Genomic DNA, 18760 nt, shown 5'->3' with positions numbered 1-18760 from the left:
ACGCATTATTACGGCCAAGGCATCAAGCCGGAGCACCACTTCCAGCTGGAATGAGAATCGTAAAGTCATTGCAGGATGACATCGGTGCTGAACCTGAAATATTTGTCCATTCTTCTTTGGACAACGACTCAGTCAAATGAGACAAAGCGTGTCGGAGGAACAATTTCTCTGTGTTTCTACAGTTTTTTTTAACTCATTCTGCAGCAGCTCTGACTAAATGTTTAAGGTTGTGGTCTTGAAGGTGAACCTCCATCCAAATCTCAAGTCTTTATTAACCTCTAACAGGTTTTCATCCAGGTTTTTTCTGCATTTAGCTCCTTCCATATTCCCTTCACTTCTGACCAGCTGAAAACAAAGCATGCACAGAGCATGATGCTGCCACCTCCATGTCTCCCTGGCGCTAAAATTTTCTTGTAACACAAAAAAATTGTGTTACAAGAATTTAATTTTGGTCTCATTTGTGAGGCTAACCTATTTGCGACATGAAAGAAAAAATAGAATGAATTTTAAAGTCATAATTTCAAAATTCAATGTCAGCATTTTGAGACAAAGTCATAATTTCAAGATTCAAAATTATAACTTTGAGATAAAAAGTCACAATTTTGACTTCTAAAGTTGTAATTTTGAGATTCAAGGTCATAATTATGAGACACTGGAACAAGCCTCCTTAGATAAACAGCGTGATTTTCTATCTCAAAATTATCACTTTGAAAGTCAAAATTGTAGCTTTGAATCTCATAATTATAACTTTCAATCCATGATTCAAACGTCCCATAATTGAATCAAAAATAATTAATTTGAATATCGAAATTATGACTTCTAAATCCGTAACTTTAAACTTAAAACTAGAAATGATGACTTTAAAACTTGTACTTATGACTTGGGCTTCCATACATTTGACCGGAGCTCCTTGTTCCACGTTTGCTGCGTTACCATGTGACTTATGGCTGCTTTGGGCGGGTCCGGTTAGCTTTGTGCGACTTTACAAAACCATGCAATGGTCCTGTCATAGTTGTAATTTGCCGTGAAGACACCAAATGCATTAAATTCACATTCATGTATGACAGGCATTAGCATGTACAACATTGAAACTCCCTAACTATTGATAATATCAATAATTGTGTTATTTATTGTTCATGTTTCACCCTAAACAATGAGGTAAACTGAGTTGTGTGCAGAAAAAAACGAGTTCAAATACAAAAAAAGTGACGAAAAATCCTCACATGGACTACAGTAGTCATTATGATGTTAACAGTTGACGATAAACTCAGCATTATGCTCTTCTGTTTTCATATTAAATCCTTTGTTAACCTCCATAAACCTGTGACCTACTTAAATCCAGCCTGTCCCAGTGAGCGAGGTGAAGTCAATGGGTGGATAAACAAGTGAAAAGGCAAGGCAAACTCACTTGCCCCGCTGGATATACACAGAGTCCCCCTTCATCCACGAGTTGTTTTTGTTGTTGTTGTTGTTGTGAAGAAACGAGATCTTGTAGCTTGGTGTGATATTTACTCATAATTCACGTATTTAGAGAAGTCTCAAAACTCGCACAACAACAGATTTGTTTCAGAATCCTGTTTTGTTTTTTTTTAAAAAAGGCAAAATGCAGAGCAGAGTGTGATGGGTCGTGTTGCAACACAAACGCTCGCAGCCAGCCTGGGCTGGAAAAACATGTTAGGAATATATGTGACACTTGTCAGTGGGTCTTTTTAAGACAAGCAGCCTTCTGCGTGCTGTAATTACTGTCAGCCACTCCGACTCACCAACATCTATAATCATCATCGCCTTGTTGTCAAGGACTTGGCAGCTCGCTGGTAGAATAGAAAAGCATCTAAAACGGTAGTCCAAAGAAAGAGGATGTCTAAGATCTGTTGTACTGTTAGAGTATTTTAAGGAGGCCGTGAATTTGGTTCACCGCAGCACGAAAACAGGAAAATAAAGGATTCCGGAAACAGGAGGAAGACGGAGCCATGTCACCCTGGAGATCCCTGCAGAGACACAGGATCTTACTGAGTATCTTTGGTCTAGTTTCTAGTGCAAGTATCTTTTGTATACTTGAAATGAGACTAGCTCATGAAACTAACTTATAAGTAACTTTTCAGCAGGAAGTACGAGTTTGTTTTGAGTCAATAATTCCTTAATATTGATGGAAAATTACTAGCTCCATTGGCAGATTATTTCATGTATAACAGGAGAAAAATGTCTTGTCCCGTAAGGGAAATGATCTGCTAATGGAGCTAGAACCTTTTCATCAATATTAAGAAATTATTGACTTAAACTCATATTTCTTGTTGAAAAGTTGCTTATAAGTTAGTTTTGTCTTATTTTGAGTGTATTAAGATATAGAAACTAGACTAAAAATACTCAGTGAGATTTTGTGTTTTTGATGTGAATCTGAAAGGATGAAGATCAACAAACACCCAACCTCAGGAGGCAAGGGTGGAAAAAGAAAAGACACCAATGTAGTTCAAGCAGCTTCCTAGTCAATACCAGCAGCACGTCCTCCTCTAGGTAACTGTCAGAACCTATTTAGTACCAGAAGTACATCTGGAGGAGGATTTAAAAATGTGTTCTTACACCCCGGAAACCTGATCGTTTCTGTCTCACATGCAAACGGGTTTCAAACACGGCGCTCGCTTGGCTGCGGCCGGTGTGAGAAAGCCGACATCACAATAGACCCTCAGCGAGAGCGGTTGTTGTAGCGATCACAAGGACGCCTACTGAGGAAATGTCCAGGCAGGTCTGCCCGGAAAATTCAGTAATTCATTTTGCTCCAGAAAGGAAACAGGCTTTCTACACAAGGTCATCTCTGCACAAACAGCCCCTCACTCCTACTCCTAACACATCCCCTCCTGAAGTCACGGCCATTATGTGTTTACAGAGCAACCCCCTACACACACACACACACACCCACACGTACTTTGAAGGGCATGCGTAGTTTAACTACTGTAATAAATGGCTTTTCAAGCACTTTAACAGGCTGTTTTTACAACAGCTTTCCCCCCCTTACGCCTCAGACAGCAGTAGCTGGTTATGGTTTCAGAGCACAAAATTATTCTCAGTCATCTTTACTGCCAACTCAAAGGGTGACCCACAAGGTTATGTATTTGGAACAATCTCATGAGCGATTAGAAACATAGTCTCTTCTTGACAAGAGGTTGTTGTTTCTGCACAGATTTTACTAACATTCAATCTCAAACCCAAACTTTGACACCAGTTCTAAACGGTGCCGAGAGAAATTTGATGTTTTTAAATCTAAGAAATCTTGATGGTGTTATTAATATTACATTAAGAGTATGCAAAACCTTAATAGTCTAGACAGGATTGTTGGGATACTAAAATCGAGTCAAATGAGACGCTACTTACATTTAATTTAAAATTAGCCTAATTTTGTTTAGCAATATACATGAACTCAAAAAGAAATTGATTAAACAGATTTTTTTTCTCTCATGTCTGCCTCCCATCTCCTACTATGACATAGTTAACTACTTAGTGAACACGAAGAGTGCGTGCACTGTGGAGGAGTTTTGCGGTCTGTAATCCATGGAGGCACACAATCAGTATTTCAACAGATTTGTAAAGGATGTCCGAACTCTTCAGGCGAACAACAAGGTTCTGGTGACTGGCAGAGTAAGTAAATGCAGTAGCACACAAGTAGGCTACATGTTTGCCTTAGTTTGTGGATAAAAGCTACATTAGTTAAGCTAATTTTGCTAGTTCAGTAGTAAGTATTACAGTAAATACCACTGATATTTATGTTAGTATTACATAGAGGAGGGTAGAGTACTCAAAATGTGTAGTCGAGTAGCAGTTGTGATGTACTTACATTGTTTCTGAGATGGACAGGAACGAGGTGAGCGATAGTTCTAAGCTTGTGTCATAGCGACTCCAGAGTTACTGTCAGTTAGTTACAGTTTGTAACTAGTAGTAGTTAGTTAGTTGACAGTTAGTTACAGATACCTACCAAGATGGCTGTCAGCTACAAAGCTCCTGGAAGTGTGTCGCCACATGAGGACTATGTATAGAATATACACACCTGCTCATCTCATTTTAGTCCCTATATTCTAACGAAGATTAAAGAGAAGACAGCGTTGCTTCCTGGTGTTTCAGATTTGCATTACCTCGACCTAAAATGCTTTCTTTCTATTTTACATAACAGGCTCATCTGCCTTCAGTGGATTTGCTGTAAATCAGTCAAACACATACATACAGAATAAAGCCAATATAATGTTCACAGATATAATCCCCCTTAGAGGCTTAAAGAATTGAACCGCTCCTTAACACCACGGTGGACCCACTGTGACAGCCCTCCGTTTGCGTGACCTCACAGTATTAGGCGAAAAGCTGGAGGGTGGTAAAGATGGCTGTGATAACCGTGACATGTCTGCCCAAATACCCAACTATGCGCAGCTTAAAACCCTTTCAAGCTCTGCAATCGAAACGTAATAAATACATTCTAATGACGTTACATAAGACTTAACAGCTGTGGGTTTGAGCCGTGCAGAGCGGGGGATAACGGAGGAGCTGGTTTTGCTTTGGACTGTCACTGAACTCTGTAATTTTGTTTTTCAAGAATTTCATTTAAACCTATTCCAATGAGTCAGGTATATATTGTAATACAAAAACAAAACAAAAATACATATATGAGAGCATAATTCAGCAGTAAGCAGATTTTTTAATATATTTTTTCCTTTTGTTTAGTTTACTGACACCCAGACTTAAAAATAGACGCAGAGGAATATACAAACCCCTCTGCCAAACAAAATGGGTCCGAACTTTCAAGCCTTGCTTCTGAGAACAATTAGTCACCGTGAAGTACTTTTCCTTCCTGCAGCATGTGAACAAGAGACCCGTTCAGAACAGTAACCGTAGGACCCTCATGACAAAGCGAAGCCACGGTGAAAGCCCTGATCCTAATCCATACAGATGAACTATGATAAAACAGAAAGAGGGGCAGGGACAGATGTGCAGCAGAGATAAAGTCGCCGGTGCCACAGCATCGCTATCACCCTAAATAATTATGTACCCCTGTTTCACTAAAATGCGGCCTTTGAGAGACTCGAATTTTCTGTTTTTACTTATATTAAAACTAACAGCCTGTGCTTAGTTTTAAAATGAAATTAGCATGAAAGCTGTTTCAGAACACAGCACCGATATGAAGGTTATTATAGTTAACTAAAACTAAACAAATAACCAAAACTGAAATAGTGAAAACATTTTCGCTAACTGAAATAAATAAAAACAGTAATTAATGTGGAAAAACTAACTGGAACTATATCATGTGTTTTTAAAACTAACTAAGCATACTGAAATTAGAGATAGGATATTACGTCTATTATTTCAGTATGTTTTATTGGTTTTATAAAAGCACAGTGCAGTTAGTTTTTCCCCATTAATTACTATTCTCACTTATTTCAGTTAACAAAAATGTTTTCTCAATTTCAGTTTTTGTCATAACATTCGCTTTAGTTAATTATAATAATCTTGGTCAGCTGTCGGCAAATTCCGATAATACATACTCCCCTTGGCGGTGCTTATGCTAGTCCACAAAAAATAAATAAATAAGCACCAGTCAGTTGGTTTTTCAACAATAATTGAATAATTTCTTTTAAAATAATATTTTTGTTGCGTATTCATGACCCAATCGATGTATAGTCGCAATACAATACTTTGACTTTTTTTAATTTTGCACCTAAAAACTAAGCAAAGTATGAAAAACTAAAACTACTAATAAAAATGTAATTGAAACTAAACAATATTTAACTAATAATTGCGCAAAACTAGCAGACAACCTCTTAAAAACTCAAACTAAGTAAATTAGACAAAAAGTCGCACCAAAGTAAAACTAAACTATAATGAAAAACCCAAAAATATTATAACCCTGATCTACGCTTCTGCTGATTCATGCTGGAGGACAAAAGAGTCAAAAGCTGCAGTGTAATATCTGCTCACTGATTTAACATGGACCACAGGGGGAAAATATCAATTTTGTTCGACTAATGGCATCAATTTCAGACACCAGTTCCCAAGAGTAACAACACTACGGAGCAAAAAGGTCGATGGATCGAGCCCAGCTGGAACCAGAATAGCAGCATCTATGTTCCCCCACCCGGCCCAGTTCACCAATAGGAAAACCAGAACGCAGCCCAAACTCGTGAGAGCACAGAGACAAGTGCGACGCAAACTCCTCGCTCCCCGCTGTGGACATATTGACCGTCCCGCGCAGAGGACAGCCGGCTGATGGACGGAAATTTGATCACAAGTCCCTATGAATAAACAAGGTCTGATTTATGCAGCTCAGAAAAGGTCTGAAAATTAAATTTAAGCCTTCAGAACTCACAGGAGAGAAGAAATGTCCAGTGAAGGACGTCGTCCCTGTCTGAAAAGTATAACACTTTTATATAATAACCTGCAGAAGGCTCGGTAAGAGCCGCGGCTTTATGGGTCCGGAAAATGGATTCTCATCTGGATTGTGGCAGACGAGAACAGCGGGAAAATTATGTCGGAGACACAGAAAACACGAGGTAACGTGCTCTAAATATTACATTTCAGCCTAAATGCAAAGCACTTTGGAGGAAATAACAACACAGCACATCATTCTGAAACCCCCCTTCCTCCCTCCCTCCCTTCCAGTGGTGGTAACATCACATGTAGGGATGCCTTTCCTCAGAGAAGCTGGTGAGAGTTTATGGAAATATGGATGAAGATGAAGAATCCTTGGGGGGAAAAAAAAAAACTAATAAAACTTCCAAAGGACCTCAAGACCTGGTGGAATGATTTAGATCAAGCAATATTTTCGTTTTAAAATGGTCCAGTCAAAGTCTAGTCTTAAATCCAACAGTAAATCTTTGGCAGAAGTTGGAAAATAACAGATACTAATGTCTTCAAACTATAACTTTGGCTTTAAAGAAATGTATGATTATAAAAAAATGTTTATCAAAATTTAAATCTCTGTATTTATCTGTCTTATGCCGTGGGGAAAAAAAAAAACATCTCAGGAATGATCCACAGAAATGAAGTTGTTCTGATCAGGATATTCTGCATGTAGTGTGTTGGAGTGTTCTCACACCTGGCAGCCCGGTGGACTCGGTTTGATTGATTGTGGATAAAAGTTGCTGGATTTGTTATATTTTCAGTTGGCACTTCTCTCTTTTACACTGTATTGTGTTAAATGAAACAAACCCTTAAAAAAAAAGAAAAGCTGTTCTCCTCCTCTCCTCTGGTGGCGCTGCTCCAAGAATCATTGAAGGAAACGACACAAAAACCTCTCAAGAAGACATGAGAGCAACTTCCTTCTTCACAAAATGTAAACAAAAATGGAGTAGCGTCAGATTTTAGCAGGTGTAGGATTTCTCTTCTGCCTTTGACAAAAAAAAAAAAAACACAAGTAATTTCTCCCGGTAAGCACTAGACCCTCTTGTTTGTTTTGGTTGCGTTTACCCAGAATGCCTTGCATTGTAGTCCACTTCCTGCTTTTAGAGCAGTATCCGGTGAACTCGGCGTTCACATTTGCACCACAGTTCACTTCAACCAAACAAAAGTTTGCTTTTTTGGTTGACAAAAAGCAAACTTTCCAAAACAAACTGGAGTTGGATTAAAACTGTTGGTTGAATGCAGCCTTGACTTTTACACGTAAACTCTGTAAAAGCTCATTTTGCCTCGTCCTGTAACCAGGCCATCTGACATGCCAAATCCAGAGACAAGTTGTGTGTCTACAGGCAGAGTGTAACAGTGTTGCCCCCTGTGACTTACGTAAAGAATCGGCTGAACTACAAGGCCCTCTGCACCAGAGTTCTGCTGAGGTCCACCAGCACATGGTTCAGATTCACTGTGAGAAAACCTAAAATTATCACCAGCCGTTGAGCGGTGAGGGTCAGTACTGAGCAGCAGCCCAGCTCCATCAGCTACTAATCAGGGTACATTGAAATAGCTTGGGGTGGTCAGACATCAGCTCATAACGCGACACATTAAAAGAAAACGGTGCCTGATAACTGCTGCAATCTGGAAAAATAAACAAGAGTGTGAAAATGCAAAAGGAGTGTCATAAACAGGAATCAATCTTACTGAACTCACTTTCTGAATTCATCATTTGCACTAGAAGCGGTGCATAGCGTCAACCATTTTGTTTAAATTAAAATCGGCAGACGACATCACTGTTTTGACGTGAGACGAGAAGAAATCGGCGACCTCTTGGTTCGCTGAAATATTCATGTGAATGTCTAAGAGGGATTAAATATTAGTGAACGAAGCTCACCTGATGTGTTGCAACGTGGTTGACTCTGTCATAATCTGCCTGGAAACAGAGAATATAACGCAGTGTTTCATTTACCAGAGCACCGGGCCAGGACTGGATTAATGAAAACATTTCAGATTCACTTTGCTTAACAGTTAGATTTAAGAATATAAGACTCCACAAAATCTGTGCAAAGGTTTCTGGATGTTACATGAGCTTCATTAAGTCAAGAGTTCACTTGTTGATAGAGATCCAATATTGACAATATCAGCCAAATAAATTAGTATCTGATTATATTAGCCTGCAGCTAATATCTCAGGTCTATTGGTTATTAATATATGGGTCAGTTATTCTCAAACCTGTTGTTGTTGACTATTGTTCTCTGAATAACAACACTTGATCAAACCCTTTCTAACATTTCACACTACAGAGCATCTTCAGAGGCTTCTTCAGACTCAGTGCAGTACAGACTGCTGCAGATCTTTCCTGCCAACAGCCATCACCATCTTCAATAAGTCTTTGAAGAGTCTAAATTAATGAGTTACAACAACATTTAATTTCCCTTTGGGATTAATTAAAGTATTTTTAAATTTGAATCTGAATAAGTAATAAGAGTATTTATGTTTCGTGCTGATATCATATTGGCTCAATACGGGTTATCGGCCGATACTGACAGCTGGAAGTAATCAGTTTATTTGAAATTGGTGTGTTTCCATTAAGCAAATGGAGACGCAGCTATTGGCCACATTGTTTGGAGCTAAATACAGGAAAATGTTAGAGGCTGTGGGAGGCTTGCAACCGGGACAGAGGTTCAGGTAACTACAGTGGACTGTGAGCTAAATACACATACACACCACACTTTTCAGATTTTTGTTTGTAAACAAAGTGGAAGAACCATGAATCGTATATTTCTGATTTCTTGGTTATGCGCTGCTTTGTGTCGGTCGGTCACATAAAATCACAACAGAAGACATTTAACTTTGTGCTCATGATGAAATGTCAAAAAGTTGATAAAATTAAAAAAATAATAATAATAAGTTGGCATATCCGTCAGAATACGTGTCCGTTTGTATTCATTACCAACTGAGTTGCTTTGAGTTCAATGTTTAGCCAAAAATGTAAAAAAAACTCTTAGCATCACACAAACAAGCTCAACAGGTCAAGCTCCCTACAATGGAGGTGAACACATACAGCACTTAACATTTCATTAACCACTTCCCCCCACACCCCGCAAGCAGCTGAGACATTCCATAAACACTTGGCCTGCCAGCCTGCAGCACAGAGGGCCCTTTGAGCGAGGGGACGAGGGAGGGGAGCCCAGCCTGCAGGTCCAGAGGGCCGAGGCTGAGCAAAGGGGATGGGAGCCCTGCAGCCCTCCGAAAACATGCCACACATTTGTTTTCCCTACAGATCATCTACGGAGAGTCGTATGTTAAGCTGCGTACGTGAACGGTGTGAGATGAACAGCAGCGTTCAGAATTAGCAGTTCCAACGAGCGTTTCTGTTGTGCTTTCTGATCGACAAGGGGAACACAAAGACTATTCATGCCTTCCACTGCCAGAGCAGCTGGGGAGGCCTGGTCTGGTGCACTGATGAGCTGCCAGCTTCTGAGCGCTGAAAAGGAGAACAGGTGCCTTGATTCGCACACAAATACAGAGTTGCCCTGTAGGACTTCCTCTTGTACGCCCACATTTACTTCAGGAAAGGGAGAGGCTGAATTCTTTGGCTCCTCACCCTCTGACCCCCCGCCCCGACCGCTGGAGTTCAGACGTTCACATCCAGGTAACAACGACAGGTCTGTCTGGGCTTCCACAAGGGACATCAAATATCCACGAGTCTGCAGTTAACTGGGTTTGATGGCGTGATTCCTGCTGAGGCAGCAGATTGAGCCAGCCTCCGGTCTGAAGCAGACAGACAGCATCCCAGACAGACGCGTTTACAGGCCAAACCCCACAGCATCCTGACCGAGGCGCTGCCTGATAAATGCATCTGAAAGACAAATTGGTGTTTTTATTTTTTGATTGTTTTTTGGGGGGGGATTATTAACCTTATTATTAACCTAATGGGAGGTTTATTATCCCATTTTGTCCGACTGCGTCTTTTACGTAATATATTAAAGCTGCAGTATGTAACTTTTATGAAAAATATATATATTTTAATATTTGTTGAAACTGTCACCGTGTTGCGAAAGTGTGGCATGAAAGAGATAATCTGTAAAAAAACAACAACAACAAAAAAATGAGCTTCTCTGCCTTCTCCCAGTGATAACTAGAAACAACCAATCAGAGCCAGGGGGCGGGTCTTAGCGCTGTCAATCACCCTTCATTAGCTAGCAGAGCCTGTTGTGAATGCTCAGACTAGTCGGCACGGCCACCGATAATAGCGGATAAACTATTTCCTGTCACAGTAAGTCCTTTCTACACCATTAACATATTGAGCAGCAAGTACATTAGATTGATTGACAGCATTAAGACCTGCCTCTTGGCTCTGATTGGTTGCTTTTGGTCAGGTGGGGTGCATTTCTCCAGACGGCCACAGCAGCTCAGAGAGGGTCTGGAGGAGATTGATCTTTTCACATCTCATCTGTCTTAAGTTATTGTGTCGCAACATGGTGATATTTTCAACAAATATGTAAAAAAACAAACAAACACACATTTCGTATAAAAATTACATACATACAGCTTTGACCCTGAGAGAGCCAAGACCTTTCCTCAGCCACGGTAGGACTCCTTAAGAGCCACAGGCATGGCTGTGTCATGATGATAATTAATTATGGCAAAAATAACCCATCAGAGGGTTGGCCTCTTTAAAAGTCCACAGCTAATTGGCAGCTACGTTCACAGCTGGGGTTGGCAATTGGCCTAGATAACCAGAAACCAGGAGACAACGCTCATTTCTACTGCTCTCAGGGTAAAAGTCTGCTGAAATGTGTCGGTTCTACAGACGAGCCATTTTGGGAAGACAACAGGAAAATAAAGTCAAGAGACACCATGGCTTTGTCTGCAGCAACAAGGAGATGTAGCCAACGGTAAAAAAACCCAACAACAAAAAAAAAAAAACTATCGCACGTTTTTGCTGAAGACAGAAACAGCCCCCACACCAGATGCACAGTGAATCATCTGCACTTAAGGAAGCCATGTCACTTCTGTCTGGTGCAGTGTGGATTATCAAGAGCAAAAACCCTCATCTAGTCATCTCTATTATCTCTATTGATAATAGAGACTATTATCAATTTAAAGGGGCAGTATTATGTATTTTCCGGGCACATAGTGCCAATTTATAGCACCATCAAGTAACTATGATAACTTCAGTTATTATTACCACTTCATAATTTAACACCTTGAAATTGGACCTCTATCTCTTTAAAAACTTCTGCCCTTTTCTGAATCTACACCTTCAGGAAGTCATCACAAGATGGCTAGTCTATTAAAGGATTTCTCAAACATGCATGAACGAATCAAAGAAACACTCCAGGTGTGTTTTTGATGAGGGAATAACTTTATAATATGATGTAAATCTCAAAAAAGTTGATTTCAAATCATTCTCTTCCTTTAAACCAAATGAAGGTTAGAGTATTCCACAAGTACACCTCACATTTTCTGTTTTTGTTACAACAAACATGAACACATTTTGCTGTAATTTTAATAACCTGGATAGTTTTTGGAAAGTGGAAGAAAAACAATACATGGTTTTTAATGTTTGTTTCTCCAAAATAAAATAAAACAGAATAAGATAAAAAATCTGAAAATTGTTTGGATTCAGTCATCCTGAGTCAACACTTTGACCTCGGTTAGATTGGATGGAGACTCTTTCTCCATCCAATAATCTTTTCCCGTGCTGGAGATGTGGACTTTTACTAGGCCATTTTAACACATGACTATGCTCTGGTTCCATGTCAAAGTTTGTTTTCTTCCAGGAAGTTGAGCGTCTGCTCCAACCTCAACTCTTTCGCAGTTTAGCAGCATGTTTTCTTCCAACAGCGCATTATTTATCTCCATCTTCCCAGCTGTCATGTGCATCCACACACCCATAACACACCCATATTTTGGTTTATGGAGGGATTGTCCAGCGCTGGTTTTCCACCACACATCCAGCTTTAGATGAGGAGCAGAAACATAAATATCGTCTCATGTGCCTTTGTGTTCTATAAAGTCTAGTTTTGTAGAGAGTTTGACTTAGCAGATGTGATTTCAGCAGAACCTCCCACCTGAGTCCAGCCAGTTGCTTTTGGTTTTTTCCTCTCATATTTGTGTGTTTTGGAATATTAAAAGCAAAATCCAACACAATAAACAATAAGTGAATTAATTGTGTGATGAATTAAAATAAGCACAATAACTTCCATTTGGACAGCAATCGTCAAAGAGATTGCTGAAAAGCTGCCATTTTGAGAAACGCTGCAAACATTTGATACCCAGTACGAAGTAGTTAGCCTGCACTTCCTGCCACTTTTGCTTGTTTTCCCTGTCTAAGCTGAATAACTATTGTTTTGAAAAACAATTTTTAATTGTTGTTCCCACTCGTTTTGTTTTATTGTGAATATTTAAAATGTCTTCCGGTTTCAGTGTTACATGTTCTTTAGAAATTAAAATTAGTTTGATCTTTCAGTGGGTGTACTTGCATTGTTATTATGCCATTTTTATTACTATATTAGTTGAGAATGACAATATTTTCATTTATCGCAACAATTCCTACGACATTTGGCATTTTGTCCAGCAAAATGTGTTATTGTGACAGGATACTCACAGCTCATTTCACTGTTTGCAACAGTCCAATATATGAGGCTTAAAAGCATGCTTACAGCACTGAGAGTTTATTTTTGCATCATTTAACAATAAAATCAACTATTCCAAACGCTGCTTACAAAGCCACAAACAAAGAGCAGTTTCTCCAAAAAAAAAAAAAAAAAAAAGGCCTAACCTCCAGCCTGAATCCTAATCCAGCAGTGTGCACCCTAATGTCGTTACAAAATCACAAAGTAAATCCAGACTTCTGGTAATCCACAGAGCAAGGTCCACATGAGACAGCTGTGCCATTATGTCACAAACCCGGAACAAAAGCTGCAACCCCAGGCTCCGAGACAGGGCGACTCAGTGTGTGTGAGTGGAAGAGAACGACATCGCAGAAAGTGTGGAAGCGGAGAATTTATTTATTCATTTATTTTTTTTACACAGGGAAGGTCGACTGACTGGTGACAGGATGAGCCGCTGCCTACTATAACAGCTGTGAGCGTTCAGTCCCACTGCTGACCATAAAAATGGTCGACAAAAGAAAACTATCACAGCCACTCAATGCCAGATGTATTTCACACTCCTCATCGCTATGACAACTGAGAGGAGTTTGCTTTGTAGACCAATCAAGTTAATTTTATGTAAACTTTCCTCCTCCTTCTACAGTATTTGAAATGAAATGTCTGATAAATGATCTCGACACAGTCGTGCAAGCATCACGCTAGTTCACACATAATGCTGATTGTGTCACTGAATATCTACCCTGTTGGTCACATGTTCCGAGTCAAGAAGCTTTAGGCTGACCAAAAAAAAACAAAACACTATCCTGCTCATCTGTTCAACCCAATCCTCAGTGGATCGCTTTCACAGTGAAGCGGTCACTTACCCATTTCCGTCATCTAATATAAGCGAGGTGGTGCCCAGATCACACCCACAGTGGGCAGTGGGTGGCTTCAGCCAGTGACAACACATCCGTGTGAAATTCTCACCTTAAAGATGCTAACTGGAAGTGTTTTCTTTCTAACAGCAAAAAAAAAAAAGTCCTGAGCATTTGGAGCATGGCTTTTGGCTTGATGGATTTGTAGAGAGCAAAACAGCCAGGAAACCTGACTAAGTGAGTGTGATGGACTTCAGCTAAATGTCTGGCTTAAACAAACTTTCTCAAAGGAGGGAAACCTTCCATCAGGACTAAAAAGCCACTTTCCTTATCACAATTAACACGGTTATATTGTTACCGTGCCAATACCGGCGCTTAATGACTGATTCCTCTATTGTGTTCACACATCTCACCAGGAAACACGGATGGCTGCCGTTTTGATTAGAGGCCACGTGACACACTTAGAGCTTAGCCATCCTCTTTTTTTAAAGCACCAACATGTCTGGGCTCTTTTCCACCCATCCCCTTTAACAAAAGGCCTCCCTAAATTTATCACGCTAGACAAACCCCTTTAAGTTAATTACTCTGTGGCGAGGACAACAACGCCGATGTGAGCTGACACGAAAACTCTCCGGGTGGACAGGCCGGGCGACCGCGAAGGCCCGGGGCGCCCACCGCCTCACTGCGTCCCCTTGAATGTGAGGCGGCACTCAGAGGGCAAAAGGGCAGAAAAGGGGGTGAAAAAGTGAGGGCGATTCTGTTTAGACTGTGAGATTTCAACGGATGCAAAAGCACGTTTCTCGTCTAGCCAACGTCCTTTCATAGGCGACGATAACCTCCCAGGAAAGAGTTAATACAGACGCCAGAAGGAGAAAATAAAACTCTCATTAAAAAAAAAAAAGTAAAATTAATTTTAAGCAGACATGTCCTCCTCATTTTCTTTTTTTTAGTAGGCCACATACGATGGAGTAAAACACTTCCCCCTCCCCTTTGGTGAACCCAATCTGAAAACCTCAAGTTTGTTCAGAAACTGTGTCAATGCATATTAATCCCAGCTCCAGAGGAAAACACTTTAGGATGGATTTAAACACGTCGGGGCCCAAAAAACGAGGACAACATTAAAGAGATTGCAGGTGCATTTTACGCAACAGTGACTCACTCTCTGTCACAAGCTGCCGTGTTTAATTTTAGTGATTAAAGAGTCTCTTTAATAAAGATGTTACCAGTGACCTCGGGGATGGAGGTAGTCGCTCCAAAAGACAAGACAAGAACCACAAGATTATCTCCATTTATGTTTCAAAAGAATAACCTTCTCTGATGCCCTATGCTAACTCAAAAGCATAGGGCATCAGGGAAGCTCTATTGGTTGATGTAGTTCTAAACAAAACGTGGAGGAAGTTCTTGTTTTTGATATAGTTCACAACCAGGTAAGTAAAATTTGGAATTTTCAGTATTTGACCAATAAAAAAGGTTGAAATCTCTGATTAACTGAAGAGTCACAAGAACCTAAAGTCACTTCTGCTGCATTATCATCTTCTGCTAATAGACCCACTGTAGAGATGCACCCAGACTGGCTCTGATCGGTGAACAGCAGGTCAAATATGGAAAGATTTTCTTCCACCCAACATATTCAGGCAAGAGTTCCCATCATATTTGATTTGAAGTTTTTTATAATAGTATTCAATAGTAAGGGGGCACCGATTACCAATCTTTACAAAGCCTGACCTGCCGAAACCGATTTTGTCCGATACAGATTTTTTTTTTTTTGTCTGAATGTTGCTAAATATAGCAAGAAAGTTGCTGACTTGGCAGCATTGGGGTGCAGACATGAGCTGGTGGCATGTCTATCAGTCAAACTTTCTCTCAAGGCAGAGCAAAAGAGAACATCTGCTGATTTTTAGACCTTTTCAAAGGTAAGTAAGATTGGTGGAAAAGTGGCTTCACATACAAGTGTCGGCTGATCACTGGTGTCCCAACATTAAGGAAATCAGGGCAGATTTATCAGTGCACCCCTAGTTAATAATTCAATCAAAATCATCACCAGCAGGCCAGATTGTGAGGAATACCAGAATCGATACTGGGCAGGTGAGGCCTGATTGATGCATTTCTACTTTTGTGTTTTAACTTCTGTGAACTAAAAGAGTCAGAGAATGTGTGTGTGTTCTGCAGCGACCTACCCAGATCTCCTTGAACACTGTTGTCATGGGAGGTCCTGCTGGATGTGGTGGAGTCCCCATCACTGGGCCACATGGGGCCCCTCTTACGGACACCGATGGAGGGGACGCCCTGCTGCTTCAGACATTTCTGGGACAGAGGGGTGGGCGGGCTGCCACTGTCGATGGACAGCTGGGAGTGTTGGGAGGGAGAGCGGCTCTTCTCCCTGAACATAGGGTAGGTGGTCGGGCTGGGAGACACTTGGCTGGACTGGCCGGAGGAGAAGTCCTCCTCGCTGGAGGTCAGGTTCTCATTGGAGCTGCAGTCCGGTGTGTAGCCGCCCCCGACATCGTCGAAGCTCCCGGGAGAGTAGGAGCGCCTGGGCCAGGTGAGGTGAGGATCCTCGTCCATGCTGCGGTCCCTGATGTGGATCACCCGAGTGTCCCCTTCCCCCATAATTCCTCCGACATACACGCTGGTGTAAGGCTGGCACTCCACCGGCTGTCTGTCCGGCCTCCCCTCGCCGGACCTGATCGCCCCGGCTTTCAGGAAGTGTGGGCTGACCTCCGGGTCGTCGGGCGACCCATTGAAGCTGTAGCTCCCTTCAGTGGACTTGCCTCTCTGGACAGGCTTGGCAAGGTCCCCCGCAGCAGCAGACAGGTTCCCTGGCAGGGAATGCAGGGACCTCTTCCGCTCCATCTGCATGGCCTGGCTGCCCAGGGTGCTGATCTTATCCGAGACCTCCTTGTCGTTCACCCTGACCAGGCCTCGCTCGTGATGGTACTCCATGTTCACGTAGAAAGGCTTCTCCTGGCTCCCCATCACCGACAACCCTCTGCTGTCTCCGGCTGTGTGAGAGTTGGCTCTCCTGATGCGCTCGAAGTTGGATCTCAGAGCCGCCACAGACCCTGTGCCAACTGGGAAGTCAGAGGGCTCGGGGTCATGACGAACAGGCGACATCCTTTCTTTCTGTTTCGCCAGACACAAACCATCCACCACCTCCTCTGGATGTCCTGTGTTCCTCTGAGTCTTGCAGGAGCCTCTCTGCTTCTCCTCATCTCTCGGTGCCTCTTCAGTGTACGACCTCCTGTCTTCTGACCCACCGCTGGGCAGATCTCTGTCATTCATTGATGGCATCTTTTTAAACCCCCATCTCTGTCCATCATAGGATTTCCTCTCTTTAGCCAGAAGAGTCTGAAGGTAGATCATCCGAAAACGCTCCTTGTTGACTTCTTTCTCCAAGTGACGGATGGAGGACTTGCATTTGTCCAACTCCTGTTCAATATGCCCCAGGGAGCCAAGGTCCATTTTAGGCGGATCAGACTCAGGGAACTGGGCTCTCCATGCCTCCACAAACCCCAACGGTTCCACCATTGTGAAGACTCCTATATAAACGCCTCAAACTACCAATAACAGAGGGATACACCGATCTACAGCTTCTACTGGACCAGAGTGTTTACAACTCACAACTTCCATAGTTTAGCAGCAGGTTAAGACAAAGATAAAGTCAAGCAGAAATCACGAGTGCGATCTTATTACCGCCAAGTCCAACACATGTGAGTTTCTCCCAGTTTTCCAGCTCGATCCCGAGAGGAGGCAGTGCGGTCTCTGGAGATCTTCTGTCTGCCTCTGGGTCTGGTGTCAGACTGACTCGCAGCTCTCTGCTGTTTGGTAGCAGCTCAAAGAGGAGGGGCCACTGGATGCAGTTCAGATTTATGCCTCAAATACATAAAAGACGAGCTTTAATCGCTATGGGCTGTTTTCTAACTGTGAGCAGTTAGAGCCAAAGGGGAAACACACCTTCGAAACATGTCAAGTCAAGTTAAAATAGTAAATTTGACTCAGCTTGCGTTAAACAGGAGAAACACTTAAAGTGAAAAGTGGCTTCGAATGGCCACAGTCCAGGTCAGGTGGGTAGAGAAAGAAAAAGACGAACCTTTCATGTTCCTCAAACTAAATATGTCTCAGGGTCGTTCTAATTTTTTCCTCTTTTCCAGGAGCTCCAGACGTGAGTTTAGTCACAGCAGCCGTGCACTTTCAGTTGTGTGCTCTGCAAACTCCGCTTAATCCGCGCTACAGTTTACATCTGTGGCTGTCTCGTGAACACATCGCCACCTTACGGTTCAGTCGGAGTCAGCTGCTGCGTTCAAATGCAATCCCAACTTCTCAGTTTTCACGCTCGAAATGGTTTGTACACACGTTTATGTATAAACGACGCTTAAAATGCTGTACGGTTACAGGCATCCAATTTGGCACTCGAAAAAAGGGACATTTCATTGCTCAGTGAATCTGAAAAACCTTTCAATTGGTCTAGTCAGGTGAGCTCCAGAAAGTTATCAATGGGGTGGACAAATGGGGGATTCTTTTTCTCTTGGGGTAGCACAACAAAACTAAAAGTCATGAAAGAAGTGAACGGGAGTTAGATAAATGTATAAATAAGTACAAACTCACTATTAAGTTTGTGCTTTCTGGATTTTGGAGCATTCAAGCTGGGCCCTGGGGAAAAAAGCTTTAAGATACCCTAATTTTTGCTTCCGAAATTACAAACCACGTTTAGGTAAATACTTAGCGGGTTTACTATGAATTAATAGTACAAGTTTTAAGAAGGTCAAAGATAGTCCGATGTAAACGTAGCTGCGACTTCGATATTAACTTCAGGGTCATATTGATGTTTAGTGTAAATTTCAGCACTAAAATACATTCGAAATATTCTATGTCTGTGCCTTACTAAATATTTTGTAAATGAATGAATAATAATAATAATAATAA

At 41.5% G+C, this 18760-nt stretch overlaps 1 protein-coding gene across 1 annotated transcript in view; it reads right to left on the bottom strand.

The window, feature by feature from the left end:
- Positions 1-18122, bottom strand: part of LOC116729356 (breakpoint cluster region protein) — a 48719-nt gene extending 30597 nt beyond the window's left edge. The window contains exon 1 of the mRNA XM_032577830.1: positions 16015-18122. Coding sequence (XP_032433721.1) covers positions 16015-17365 — 1351 coding nt within the window. The 5' untranslated portion in view covers positions 17366-18122. The remainder of the gene's footprint in view (positions 1-16014) is intronic.
- Between the last annotated feature and the right edge of the window lie 638 nt (positions 18123-18760).

This window comes from Xiphophorus hellerii, chromosome 12 (genome assembly GCF_003331165.1).
Source record: "Xiphophorus hellerii strain 12219 chromosome 12, Xiphophorus_hellerii-4.1, whole genome shotgun sequence".
Classification (NCBI taxonomy): Eukaryota; Metazoa; Chordata; class Actinopteri; order Cyprinodontiformes; family Poeciliidae; genus Xiphophorus; species Xiphophorus hellerii.
The sequence above is the reverse complement of the archived record's forward strand: the minus strand, read 5'-3'. Positions and strand labels throughout refer to the sequence as shown.